At 34.9% G+C, this 14,336-nt stretch overlaps 1 protein-coding gene across 11 annotated transcripts in view; it reads right to left on the bottom strand.

Moving 5' to 3' along the window:
• LOC144968213 (inositol polyphosphate 5-phosphatase OCRL-like) overlaps positions 1-14,336 on the bottom strand; it is a 40,914-nt gene that overhangs the window by 25,001 nt on the left and 1,577 nt on the right. For 6 of the 11 annotated variants that reach the window (XM_078906341.1, XM_078906344.1, XM_078906339.1 and 3 more), the window contains exons 2-6: positions 13,180-13,465; positions 11,153-11,232; positions 10,120-10,220; positions 6,441-6,473; positions 4,592-4,696 (exon numbers count right to left, since the gene is read on the bottom strand). In XM_078906341.1, coding sequence (XP_078762467.1) covers positions 4,592-4,696; positions 6,441-6,473; positions 10,120-10,220; positions 11,153-11,232; positions 13,180-13,275 — 415 coding nt within the window. In that variant the 5' untranslated portion in view covers positions 13,276-13,465. Of the gene's footprint in view, positions 1-3,127; positions 3,146-4,591; positions 4,697-6,440; positions 6,474-10,119; positions 10,221-11,152; positions 11,233-13,179; positions 13,466-14,336 lie in introns of all 11 variants that reach the window. The other 5 variants (XM_078906336.1, XM_078906335.1, XM_078906334.1 and 2 more) reach the window with 1 other exon arrangement.

Here is a 14,336-nt window from a genome sequence, read left to right as displayed (position 1 = left end):
TGTGATTGGATTGTGATATTTTAATAATCAATTCAAATTAGTGATGATTCCGCTAGGCAATAATAACAAATGGTATTACAATTATACACTATAATATGGTGTATTCCTATTGCCTGTTGTTTTTGAAAGCAGTGGATACTCCAAGAAAAATATAATGCACAAATATATCACTTGTTTTATTGAAGTAGACCAAAAAAGCAATGCTTCCCTTTCCATGTATATGTCCAAAGTGTCACAAAGAGGTTAGTTCCAGAGTCCTGAATTGAGACTTCAATGAACAATATTTAGATTGTAAATGTAAAAAAAAAACAACAAAAAAACACATTGATCAAAATACATGATTTGGATTACATCCTCATGAAAGTGAAATGGCAAATATGGGATAAAACTTCCCATTCAGTTTGTGACAACAAACAATCGAAAGTCCGACAATGAGTATAGGTTAGGTATGTTGTTACACAGAAATGGTACATGGCACAAAGCATATAAAGTTTTTCTGAAAACAATATCAAAATCATTTTTTTATAATCCCAACATTTCTGGAACAGACGTTAACAATGTATGTCTATCAGTCTTATTCATGCAAAAAATGTTTTGGATTATTAAAACTACTGAAAACATCCTTGAATAAAAAAAAATAAAAATAAAAAAAAGAAGAAGAAAACTTACATTTGATATAAAAACAAATATGTGTTACAAGAAAAATGTAAATCCATGACAGCAATGGTAATGAGAATAAAGCACATGAAAAGTTGTTCTATCACCTCTGTCACCAATAATAGTTAAAGAAGCAATAAATGGATAAAAACCGGATTGTATCTACAGCAGTGCTGATACCCTTGCTCATTGGATTCAGCAACATGTTTTTCACCATTAAGCAAATTAAAATGTGCTTCACCAGATTTGCAATCTAAAAAAGCGTGTACTACATACTTGTTCTTTCAAAAGTGATGTATGTAAAAAAAAAAAAAGACACAGAGAACATGAGATAATTGGGTTTCGGGTTTCCCCTTTGTCAACAAAACATGATGAATGAAACACTAAAGACAAATGAGAGATAAAAAGGATGACCATTTGTCTTTAGTGTTTCATTCATCGTGTTTTGTTGACAAAGGGGAAATCTGAAACGTCCATATCATCTGTCTTCATTAGTTAAATTGAAGCTTCCACTCCATTTGACTATTATAAGTTATGCCTGAGATCTGTTTAAAAAATTGCACTTGAAGAGAGATATCCCCACACTCTTCCACATATTCAGAATCTAGTCCAATTTTACTTTTTGGTCAATCCATAAAATGAAACATACAACTAATCAATAAATAGATTTATTAAAGTTAATGTGGATTACCGATTTTCTTGGACAAAGAGATACCAAAACTACTTCAGTTTGGGGGGGGAGGGGGGGGGGGGGGGGGGGGGGGGGGGGGGGGGGGGAGAAGGAAATCTAAAATTGGCTAAAATATATATATATAAAAAAATTGTGTCGGAACTTTTTGAACACACGATATAGACACAACAGGACAAAAATATGGATTAATTAATAAACACAACACAGATATGACACATCAATTGACTAGTCAAATCATGTCACTTTCCCCTACTTATTTATAATGAGGTCCTTATTTTATGGTACCAAAAAAAAAAAAAATCCCAATTATTTGAGGGCCCAGGTTCCTACCCGTTTGAAGGATGTGTATCTAGTGCTTGACACGGAAAGCAGCGTATCTTCGCTCCTGTTTGTTTGTGTTAAATGTTTAAGCTGATTCATTCGTTTATTTGGATTAATTCTTATAGAAGAAGAAGAAGAAGAAGAAGAAGAAGAAGAAGAAGAGAAGAAGAAGAAGAAGAAGAAGAAGAAGAAGAAGAAGAAGAGAAAGAAGAAGAAGAAGAAGAAGAAGAGAAAGAAGAAGAAGAAGAAGAAGAAGAAGAAGAAAGAAGAAGAAGAAGAAGAAGAAGAAGAAGAAGAAGAAGAGAAGAAGAAGAAGAAAGAAGAAAGAAGAAGAAGAAGAAGAAAGAGAAGAAGAGGAGGTGGTGCAGTCGTGTGAGAGCTTTCGAAAAAGAATATATATTTCGAAGAAAAATAATTATTTCGCATTATATTTTTCTGTCTCACATCCAGATGGAACCAATAAATCATAGGGAAAAAGATATGAGACACGGAGAAATGCATGTACGTCGGTAGCAAAATAGAGAGAAACCTTCCGGTCTGGGAAGCTATGACACACTTCTGTGTGTGCGTTATTTACTGACTAGGTGTGTGTTCGACGACTCGCATGAACTTCGCGACCCTCTCTCGCTGGCTGTGGCACAGTAACCAGGCAGTGAATACATCCACGTCTAGCGGAGGTGGCACGATAATATTATAGCTAACTGATTGATGGCCTAGTTTTGTTTTGTCTTTGATGCGCCAAATAAAAAGTTTTTTAGTTTTTTTTTTTAAAGTCGGCATTTGAAACGGAATAAAATCTGATTTTTTTCGAGGAACGAATTAAAAGTCTTTCATTTTCTTTTTTATTGGTTCTGTTCTTGGACGTTACGAATTTTATTTTTACTATTAATTTTTAAAAAAATATTAGCACTTATAGAGCAAAATCGTACTGTCGGAAATCCGACAATAGTCGGAAGATTTACAGGCTTTAATATATATATATATATATATATATATATATATATATATATATTATCAATGTCAGTGACAAATCTGTACATGGTCATCATTCTGTCTGACAATACATATTATTGCAATTGGAATAAATCTAAAACAACTATAAAAATAGAAAGAGAAGTATAAATGTTATAATCATCTAAGCCAGGACTACACTAAAAACAAGGAATCATGGCCCAGTCTATGAGTCTGTTAATTTTTAACATAACCTACTACTACCTTAAGTCCATATTGATCTTTGGTTTTGGAGAGCTTTTACTACAGCCTCATAGACTGGGCCATGAGGCTTTGGAAATAGCAGGTCCTGGACATTACATTAAATAAAAGCAAAGATGGGTACCAAAACAGCTGAAATAACTTGACAGGGAGGCTGTGAGTTTTATCAAATAGAAGTGCGTGAATCAAAGAAAGGAAATTAATAATATGACAAGTGATAAGCATGCTTTGGACGTAATTGCTTACCAGGTCTCCACATTGCAACTAAGAGAGAGAGAGATTTGTTTGTAAGCCATAAGCGATGGAAAGAGTGAACACAAAAATCCATTTGTCAAGGTTGCCAATTCAGAGCATTGACATTAAAAAAAAAAGTGTATAAAGACTTTAAAACCGGGCTTACAATTTGGTGGCTCTCAGACTTGGCAATTATTGAGAAAGCTTCAGGAATTACATAGGGAGTTGGTTTCTAAACATTTTAAAACTTATGTTTGTTGCTTTCCCAGCAGATCTATTCGTGAATGATACAAATGGCATTACTTTTTATTCAAACACAAAATCTTGTTCATGAGAAGCCTCATAATTGGTATGTGCCCAAGACAATGAACATGACACTGTTCATACAGGTAAAAAGGTATATCATATATTTAAAACTTTAGAGCAAAGAAGAGTTTAAGATAAGGAGAAATCTGTAAATTTGACAAATTGACAACCTTGACCCTTAAATCAGAACAGGCAGCCCATGGTTTGAGTATATTTTTTTTCCTGAACATCATACATAACATAAAAATGCATACGAACAAACATCCATACAAAAGGATAAAACATTTGGGCAAGCCACATGAGACAAGGGTAAAAAGACAAAAACAAAAAAAATTTGGTTACTTTTAAAAACAAGGAAAGACTGGAATCCTTGCATTCACACAAACAAAATGCATCATCGCAGGCAACAAGAACATCATAAATGATAACTTTCAAAAAAAGTAAAATCAGAGAGCATTGATTAATAAATGTAAATATAAAGTGAAAACAATCAAAAATAAGAAATCTACAAGGTGGTGATGGGATAGCCAAACAGTTAAAGATGGACACGGATGGACAGATCAGAGGATTGGTATTTAACGATTTTTTAAACAAAAACAACAGCAAAAAAATTATTTTTATTTAAAAAATAAACCAAAATAGTTCTATCATGCTTAAATCGACAGTAATTATTGTTTGAAATATCTATGATGTGCATTGCAAGAGTTAGGCCATAAAAGGTTAATGGAAGTTGAAAGGAAAAACAGACGATTGGATATTTGCTGGTGAAGGGAAAATGTTAGATGGTTATAAGAGTTGGTATAATTCAAAAGTAGAAACACTTTTCTGGGAAAAAAAGAACAGATTTTAGCTTAAATCACTTGGTCATTTAACAACATTTTAGCATAATACCTCCTCAATGATGGAGAATCTGTATTCATGGTTTCAAAAAAAAATAAATTTGGTGGCACATCAGATGGCCAATGGTCACTCCATAACAAAATAGCTAAAATCTGGTCTTGTTTTTCTACTCTTAATTTATTATTATTATTTTATATTATCATTGCAAGTCATCCCATTGAAACAGAGACTAGCTTTCTACTGAAACTGAATCATAGCTAGGGCTCCAAGTAGGAATATGTTACAAAAAAAAAAAAAAAAAAAAGCCCACAAAACAAAAGGTTTTCTTACAGTCTTGGGCTCTCCGTAACTCTGCCAGGAACATTTGAGTGCTTTCTTGCTGTGGCATCTCCAAGATCACATTTAGGTCGGGTGACTTGAGACCCAGGATGAAATCTGAATATGGAACGAATAAGAAAAGAGAATGCAAACTATAGACACCAAAAACAATAGAATAGCGAAATAGAAAAAGAACCTTATAGAACAGCTATCAGTTCTCTAAAAAAGGAAGTTTTAAAGATGATAAAACCATATCTAGGTATCTAATGAAAAAAAGTTGCTGTAATGTAGAGCTATGGTCTTAGACTCACTACAAAAGCTAAAAGCCAGGTCTAAGGGTTCAAGCTCATGTTTAAATGACACCTCAGTGGCACAAAGGTCCATCTCAAAAGCAAGATTGGAACCACTTGATAGAATATTATGAAACTTTTCACATATGCACAACAATGCTTCACAACATCCCCTGTGAATGTGTGTGTACCATTACTGAAAGCATCCAAAATGAGCTTTCTTTTCCTATCAACACAAAGACAACAATAGCCAGCAAAATGAATGTTCAAAAACTAAAATAATCATTCTCAAGGTTGTTGGCATTCATCTGTCTCTGAAGACAATGGAGTCTTTGCGCTTGGAAAAATCAGTTTGTAGTTAAATGAAATGGTAGCATCTGCTGTGGCTGAACAGGTGGATTTGGGAGCAGCAGAGACTGCTGCAACGGCTGCAGGTGAATCCCATGTTAGTCTCTCCTGGAACTGCCTCTGGTGCTGCCCGTTGTCGTCTGTGTCATCTTTGCTCCTCCCTTCTATTCTTGCACAACTGTATCTGCTCTTCACTGCGAGCCTCTAGGTGTCTCAGTCAGCAGCCATGATATAAAGGTCGGTAGGATGGGTGTTGCTGGGTTAAGTATTCCTTAAACCTAAGAAACGATCGGCCTGTTCAGGTACCAGTAGGTCAGCATGGTGTTTCTCGAGATATGACATTCAAATAGTGATGAAATTTTCAATTCTTTTAGGTAAGTCAGCTCATGAGATACATATTGATCTTATATCAGCTCTTGGAGAATATTTTCCTTCAATGCAAACAATTAGAAAATGGATAAAAGTCATTTACGAGGTAGTATAGACATGGATGATCAGATCAAAAAAGGGAAACCTGTCAATGCATGTGGATATGTTTTTCCACCACCTCTGGCATACTTTTGTGTTTGCCAGTTCCATTTGACACCACAGTCAACGTCAAATTCTATAAAATGGTTTTGCAAGACAAATTGAGATCAGCAATAAGCAAAAAACAGTGGCCCAGTCTACTCGAACCTGGAATATCTTTCATCATGACACTGCAATGACCTACTCTTCCAGACTTGCCAATGAACTTCTTGACCTCATAAGAACGGGAAATTTACCATCCACCCTATTCTCTGGATTTAGCACCGTGTGAGTGTTGGCTATTCCCAAAATGAAATAACACCTTTGGGTTCAAAAATTTTAGTCAAAAGAAAACATCATTTTTGCAACGCAGGCAGCAATAAGACAGCTGGACAAAGCCTCTTACATCACCGCATTTGAAAATTGGCTGAGGAGAATGCATAGTGTATAGCCACTGGCGTTTATTTTTCTTGAACAACTCATAAGATGAAGGTATATTATGTCAAGTTTCATTGTTCTTGTTCATTTTATTTGCAAGTTGTAAAAGGGGAAAACTTACTTTGGGATGGACCTCGTATGCCCTTTATACTTGTACAAAAAGGTGCCTAAAAGAAGATTCTAAATTAAATAGAATTTTAGTATATTTGGACGCCAGGCAAAAAATATATCAATGAGAATTAGGCAGAGAAATGGAATGATGAAAATACACAACTTACCTGGCTGTGGTTTCTTTTGCTTTGGTGGAGCTTCTGAATAAATATAAGGGAAAAAACATAAGAACATGGATAAAGTAAATGATTTATTACGAAATAATCATAATTAAATCAAGCATAAATATTAATTGACCATGTTCCTTTTCTAATATATGAAGGAATAAAAAAAATATCTTTTGTTTCTCATGAAAACAAGAGATCTAAATAAAAAGGTAAAATGAGGAAAACAATGTTTCAGGCTGAAATATTTAATTACCCCCTCTTATAAGCGACATAATCATGAATGTTTTAAAGCATTGGCAAATACAAAAATTTCAAGAAGAGAAAGGATGTGGTGCCTACAAATTATATACAATCCTCCTGCTACATTTTGTATGTTCATCCGTAACTATTATTTCTTCGACAGAAGGTTTACACCCTACAAATTCCTTGAGTGAGTTTGTGTGTGTAAGAGAGAGAGAGAGAGAGAGAGAGAGAGAGAGAGAGAGAGAGAGAGAGAGAGAGAGAGAGAGAGAGAGCAGGTGAGAGAGAGAGAGAGAGAGAGAGAGAGAGAGAGAGAGAGAGAGAGAGTGTGTGTGTATGCTTGTCTAAATATGTAGGTGTGTATGTTCATGGTTTACATCTAACTCAAGCTATTGTATCCTCTTTTTTTATATGTTTATTCAGTGTGACTCTCAACTTCATCACAATAAACAAACATATCAAAGACGAGAATAAATTTCTATTTAATTATAATTTACCCAATCTATGTGATTATAACAAGAAATTATTCTCATTACAACAACAATGTAACTCGAACTTCAATGATGACAGAATTACATTGCAATTAATGTCTTATTAGTGAAAATTGTATGATATCATTAAAATTGATGAGCACTCATGAATGCATTAATAAACGACACCTGTTGCTAACAATCATCTGTCAACACTAACAAGTTAAGTAAACAATGCAAAGCTAGTTTTATATCAATGGTAAAATCAAGTCATGACAACGACTATTCATCAAGACATGTGTCAAAATCTAATCAAATTCACAGTGAACAGAGACGATGTGCAACCTCTATTGATTTCAAATGCATAGAGCAGACTGAACCCCGTGAGTGACATGATACCTGCTTGTAAAATTAAGATTTACCAATATTGAGAAATTTAAAAATTCCTTACATACTTAAACTAATAACAAAGCAACATTAACAATTTAAATTCATTCATCTGTAAATTTTGATGCACAATGAACCTATCATTTAATATGAGCATAACATCGTGCCAAGGAGACTGAAATCTAGGAAAAGCTTCCTGACAACTGAAGGCATCCACCCAGACCATGCAGCCATATACAGAGTGCATTCATGGAAAGAATGGGACTGCTGCCCAAATGATGCCATTCAGGAACCCAAGGAAGAACTGCCAAGCAGAGTAAATCTCCCCAGGAAAGATTGGTTGACACTGAACCGGGCAAGGTCTAAAGTTGGGAAGACCAAAACAACCTTACAAAAATGGGGACTTTCTTCAGACTGCCGATGTCAATGTGGACACACGGCTCAAAACATGGACCACATCCTTCAAGAGTGCGAACTTGGACCACATATCAGTGATATGGACCTGAGAGGCTGCACCCCTGAAGCCATTCCGACACGATATGATGATGAATTTGTAAGAAGATGAAAAAAACATGATACATAAGAGACCCATTAAAATATGATTTTATTTCATTAAAATCTAATTCATTCATTTATCATTTAAGAATTAATTTTAAGAGATTCCTTAAAATATATACCATCTTCTTTATTTTATTTTAACAAAAATTGATAATTTTCAACATGGTTAGATAACAAGCTTCAAATGATTGTCTCATGGAGAGGAAGAAATTACATCATGCGACACCAATGATATTTGAACTAGTTTAATGTTGGAGTTGGAGGAAATATTTATAAATGTGCAACTACAATAAAAATGGACAAGAGGAAGAAAACTCCCACACAGACCACTATATCTGTACTGTTCCCACCATAACAGCGCCATACACTACATCACACTATGCTTTCCGTTATTCCAATCTTTAAAAAAAAGCCAGCAATATTGCTTTTCACTTGCATGGTTCATGGGGGAAAAAATAAAAAAACAAACAGACATTTGATGGAAAAGGGTGAAAAGATCTCCTCCTAAGATTTTGAAAATAAATCTATACTATATGAAATGAAAATATGATTTCATATTGCCTGCCGGGGGAATAAATAACATTATTCATGGTGAATCATTTGGAAATGCGCTATGTAAAAGTTCAAATCTATCCTATGCAGAGACGCCAACTTAAAATTTGGCTCACAGGCCGAAAGAGGAATTTCCGCAAACAAGAAAGGGAATTTGGATGGTAATTGGAGTGTTTATATATATCCTATAATTCTAATTGATAGCTGATAAGAACTATATGATAAGTAAAAACACAATACCAAATACCATCCCATCCAAAGTCCGTTTATTTCAAATGAAGTAAAGCTCCAAAACCTAATGGTGGTGGTAGAAGTAGTGGCAGTAGTGATAATGATACATGGGTAGTGGTTGTAGTAGTATTGGTAGTGATAATGATGTGGTGGTGGTTGTTGTAGTAGTAGTTGAAGTAGTAATGGTAATGATGATGATGTAGTCGTTGTTGTAGGAGTAGTAGTAATGATGTTGATGTAGTGGTTGTTGTCGTATTAGTGGTAGTGAGGATGTGGTGGTGGAAGTTGTAGCAGTAGTAGTTGTAGTAGTGATGATATGGTGTTGGTAGTTGTAGCAGTGGTAGTGCTGATGATGTGATGATTGTGGTTGTTGTAGTAGTAGTGGTAGTGATGATGTGTTGGTGGTGATTGGAGGTAGTAGTTGTAGTGGTGGTAGTGGTTGTAGTAGTCGTGGTAGTGATGATGATGTGGTGGTGGTTGTTGTTGTTGTAGTTGTAGTGGCGGTGATGATGTGCTGCTGGGGGTTGTTGTTGTAGTAGTGATAGCAATGACAATGTGGTGGTGGTAGTTGTAGTAGTCACGGTAGTGAGGATAATGTGGTGGCTGTTGTAGTAGTGGTAGTGATGATGATGTGGTGGTGGTGGTTGTAGTAGTGTGACTGTTAGTGATATTGATGTGGTGGTGGTTGTTGTAGAAGTGGTGTTTGTAGTGATGATGATGTGGTGGTGGTGGTTGTAATAGTAGTGGTAGTGATGATGATCTGTTGGTTGTAATTGTAATAGTGGCAGTGACGATGATGTGGAGGTAAAGGTGTTTGGTGGGGGGTTCCTTGGAGCAATATGACCTCACCAGAATTTTACAGAAGTTGCCCGTAACCCAAAATTTTTTGCCCCTGACCTGATTTTTTTCCAGTGAAACCGTAGTTTTGGCATCACTGCCTATGTCATTGAACTCAGCCACAAAATACTGCACCACAAAGTGATCAATGGAATTCAAACCCGGTGCATTGCCTTACCTAATCGACCAGTTCACCACCAGGATATTAACTAATAGATGTTTTTCACATGATTCTCAATTAAATTTATATGAATAAAATAATTTTTAAAAATAAAAGATAAATAAAAATCATCTTCAAAACTCCATGGTAAAAATAATTTGAAGTAAATGTGGCCTAAAGAATGGTTGTCTACTTTTGTCAGAAATGGGTTTGTACATAAACCTCTAAATTTTACAATGATTACCTGCATGGCACCGTAGTCTGGAATCAACAGCTATTGTTTGCTCTAAGACAAGATCTCCAGATTGTAAACATGGAATTCGCCCAGATGAGTAGAGGAAAACTCTGAGTGGTTGAAAGGAAATGAATGACAAAATCAATTCTGTGATAACCTAAGAGAATGTTGTGTTCCAATTAAAAATATTTAATGTTCATATCAAATATATTTATCCCCTTCTGACATAAACAATACCAGAAATAATTTTATCTTTTTAAAATTTTAAAAAATTCAGCTTTGCTAATTGTTCAGAACTTGAGGGAGGAAGGTAGAAGTGACGATTTAACAGAAAAAGCATTGTATCCTGGAACATCATTGGTTCAAACCCTGCTTCAAACACTTATTCTTTTCCAAAACTGAAAAGAATATTAATCACAAAATAACTCATTTAAGACTTCACTGGAGATTCTATTCAACACTAGACTGTTTGATGAGGAATCTATACATGGAATTCCTAGTCAACCATTGTTTCGTTTATTTCGTTGTTTGTTTGGTTTTTTTTTGTTTTTGTTTTTTGTATGATAATGAGTAATGGTAAAGTGAACATCGTGAAGGTAGGGGGGAAACTTCATTTCTACAATGTTAGCTCTCAGAATGACATGTAAGCCAAAGACACGATACATATATTTTCATTTTATGTAAAGCAATATCCCAATCATACAAATTTTTCCTTCTATCCTTTCAATCCATTAATTTGCTGTGTAGAATTATATCAATATTCTAAAGTATAGAAACTCTGAAATGTGTTTTTCTCAAAACCACAGTTTTCAACAATGAAAAGCTGCTTGCCTTCAATCATTTTTATTTGTTTCATAAAATATATTAATAACAACTTATTGGCCAATTTTACAACTTTCAAAGAAAGAGACTTTTTATCATTAATTTCTCCATTCAAATACAACATTTAAAGCAAATCAAATAGCAGATTTAAAATGTGCCCCTTGTTATGAAGAAATTGTTTCCTTCACAGGAATACATAGAACTATCAAATCTGTCTTACCCATACTCATCTTGTCTTTCCACCACAGCTGCAAATCTCAAAAATCTTTTGTCACCTTCAAGTAAGGCACATTCCACGCACTGAAAACAAAGAACATGAAAGATACAACATAAGGTATTACGGTATAATCTCAAAGTAATCAATGCAAGTACTTCATCCTGAAATTTGGAAGTTTTGCAGAGCTTAAAAGTATCAAAATCTGATAATTTCTCATTTTTCTATAAGGATGTGAAAGCCTCCAATCTTACACATTTTAATTGACTTTATTTATTTAATGCGGCAAAGTGGGTGAGTTTAATACCTGAAACCTTGCTTCAGGCGCTTTCATTTTTTCCTTGAGCAAAATACTTAACCCCCAATTTGTTCACTTTAGACAACAAGGGTGATTCCTGTTGACATCAAACGTTTGTCTGATGGATTATCTATACTCTTTAATGGAATGCCTAAGCAATGATATCTAAAGATATTGCTTGGAAAGACGTAATTTAAAAAAAAATATTTTGTTATCAAACCAAAGATCAAGAGGTTATTTTTATTAAGACAAATTAACTAAGAGATGATATGTTACAGTGAATGACATAATCAGTCGGATGGTGAAAAGGTTTGATTTTCATCAAAATGAGTTCTTGTCATAAATGATTAAATCAACCCTTCTTGTACATCTTCGGGAAATATCAAAGCTTAATTTCACTTCTAAATATTTTTTACAGTTATCAAGTTGAAAAAGTATAAGCTGTTCCTTTTTTTGCTTTCATTATAATTATAACAAAGAAAATATAAATGAATTAATAATGTGAGCTTTTTTAAAGCGCAATATCCATTTCATTTGCTCAAACCCAACAGCATATGGTGTAAAGAGCTCTTATACAGTCCAAGTCGGTATTGGGGATGCTGCTTAATTGGGATAACTGCTTTATTGGGACGATTTCTTGGGAACCGAATTTTTTCTTTATAAAATTATACCCTTCCCAATTCCCAACCACTTAATTGGGACATCCTGCCACTTAACGGGGTAGAAATTTGACAATGACCGTCCCCACAAAAGAGCTTTTTTGTTGTCTTCAATCATTTAAAACAATGGTTCATAAAATGCAAATTAGTCTAAAGGGACAGTCAACTGATGTGTGGTCGTATCATTCATCACAGAGGTGTGAACAATAGAATTTACCTGTATCCCCTATTAGTGTCTAGCGCAACAGCCAATTGGATGTGTAATCAAACTGTTCATCATAGTGATCACAGAGATGTGAACAACAGAATTTGCCATTATCCCTTGTCAGTGTCATCGACGGCCATCGTCACATGGTCATGGGCCAATGGCCAAAATACAAGCTTTGCAGGTAAACCGACCATTGGTGCGATGGGTTATGAGTGATGGCTTTGTTTGTTCGAGGTTGTCGCCACCAAACGGTTTGTTTGTACAATGAGACAAATAGGCAGACAATGCATTCTTAATCCATTTCTTACTTATGACATGAGTGACATATTCAATTATTGTTTTGTGCAATAGATTTGTCTCTCATAGCTAGAAGTAGATTAAGGTGTCGTTGTTTTTCATGAAGACACAAGTCTGGATATATGCAGTGGTCAATGGTAAATCTGAAAAATTGTTCAATTTCATGCCCGCCGCTTATCTGGTACACCACATGATCGGGAACTGAGCCATCCCAATAAACCTTGAACTGTAGTTTGGTATCCCCCCCCCCCCCCCCCCTTAATGCTGTTACAGGATAGGTACTTGTTTTACACCTGAACACAATGGGATAAAGTTGGAAAAGAGATTTCTTAAAGATGATAATGACAATTTGTTAAAAAGGAGGAAAGTGTTTCAGTCCATCAGTCTAACTCAAACGAAATTAGAAAATTGTAATATATTACTACTACTAATTAGTATACATTCATTCTTATCATTAGAGATATAGAGTCATACCACTAGACCGCTAAGCTGCACAAGCAAGAAAAATTTTTAATGTAACAATAATTGATATATTGATAAAAATATTTGTGAGCCAAAAACAAAATGTTACCTGAAGGCAAACTTCATCATTAGCCAACTTTTTCTGTATAAGTTTGGACATATCCATCACATCTTTAGGAGGAGATTCAGATTCCACATAAAACATGTTTGCACAAAATAAATTGGAATGGTATCAATAACAGAAAAGGATGTATCTTCTAATTTCCTATTGTTTAGATGAACGGCTTGACATGCCTGAATTGTAAAAATGTTCAAATTTGATTACAGTAACAAATATAATGTAATGTGATCCAGTACATTATTTATCATCAAGCATTAACATCTCCATAATGAACCTGTGGACAAGAAAAAAATAAATCCTTGTAAACCACATCATGAATCATATTTCTGAATAGTTAATTTGGCATTAACATCACAATTAAAACTGTCTCATCTATATGAACCTTTCCAACCACCTTGTTGATGAATTTACTACTCATGCAGAGTTGCTTATATATACACTCCAACGCGATTTCCGCGAACTCATTCGAATGTCCCAAATTTTTTTCTTATTATTGTTTGTTATTATTCCATACCTTCCTCGAACTAATTTTTACCTCAAACTAATTTCACCCAGCCAATGTTATAAAATGAATTTAAAAATTGTGTTTGGTGATTTCGATCACTGATAGTGACAGTATGCATGTATCGTGTGTATCTATCTACACTGCATGTGTGTGTATGCAATATATACACACGCATTCACACACAGCCACTCACTCACTCCATCGCCGCTTCACATAAAAGACACCTCTCTGTTTATCTTTTTCACTTTGCCAATAGTATCAAGTTCAATTCCACAAGCCATTTCATACTCATAGTAGGTGGTAAAGAAATGTTATGATACGGCAATCTCTTCCCCCCCCCCCCCCCACACACACACATCCGATGCAAATACACACACAAACCCTTGTTACATATCAATAAGGTAAATGATAATAAAGTTCCCTTTATTCACCCTGTGCAGAAATTTGTCTTATGGTTTAATCAAAAGGAAGACTGAATTAACCCTGGTGTCAACCGCAGCACAGCGCCGCAAATTGAGCTAGGGAGAGGTGGCCTGCTGACAGCCAAATAACACGGTGGATATTTGAACTAGGTATCTTTCTGATACGGAGCAAAGAGTCATACTGCCCCCTCTCCTCATCAAACGTTATGGCAAAGTAC

The sequence above is a fragment of the Berghia stephanieae genome, chromosome 3, assembly GCF_034508935.2.
Source record: "Berghia stephanieae isolate SIO BIC M18660-M18661 chromosome 3, UCSD_Bste_1.3, whole genome shotgun sequence".
In the NCBI taxonomy this organism is placed as follows: domain Eukaryota; kingdom Metazoa; phylum Mollusca; class Gastropoda; order Nudibranchia; family Aeolidiidae; genus Berghia; species Berghia stephanieae.
The sequence above is the reverse complement of the archived record's forward strand: the minus strand, read 5'-3'. Positions and strand labels throughout refer to the sequence as shown.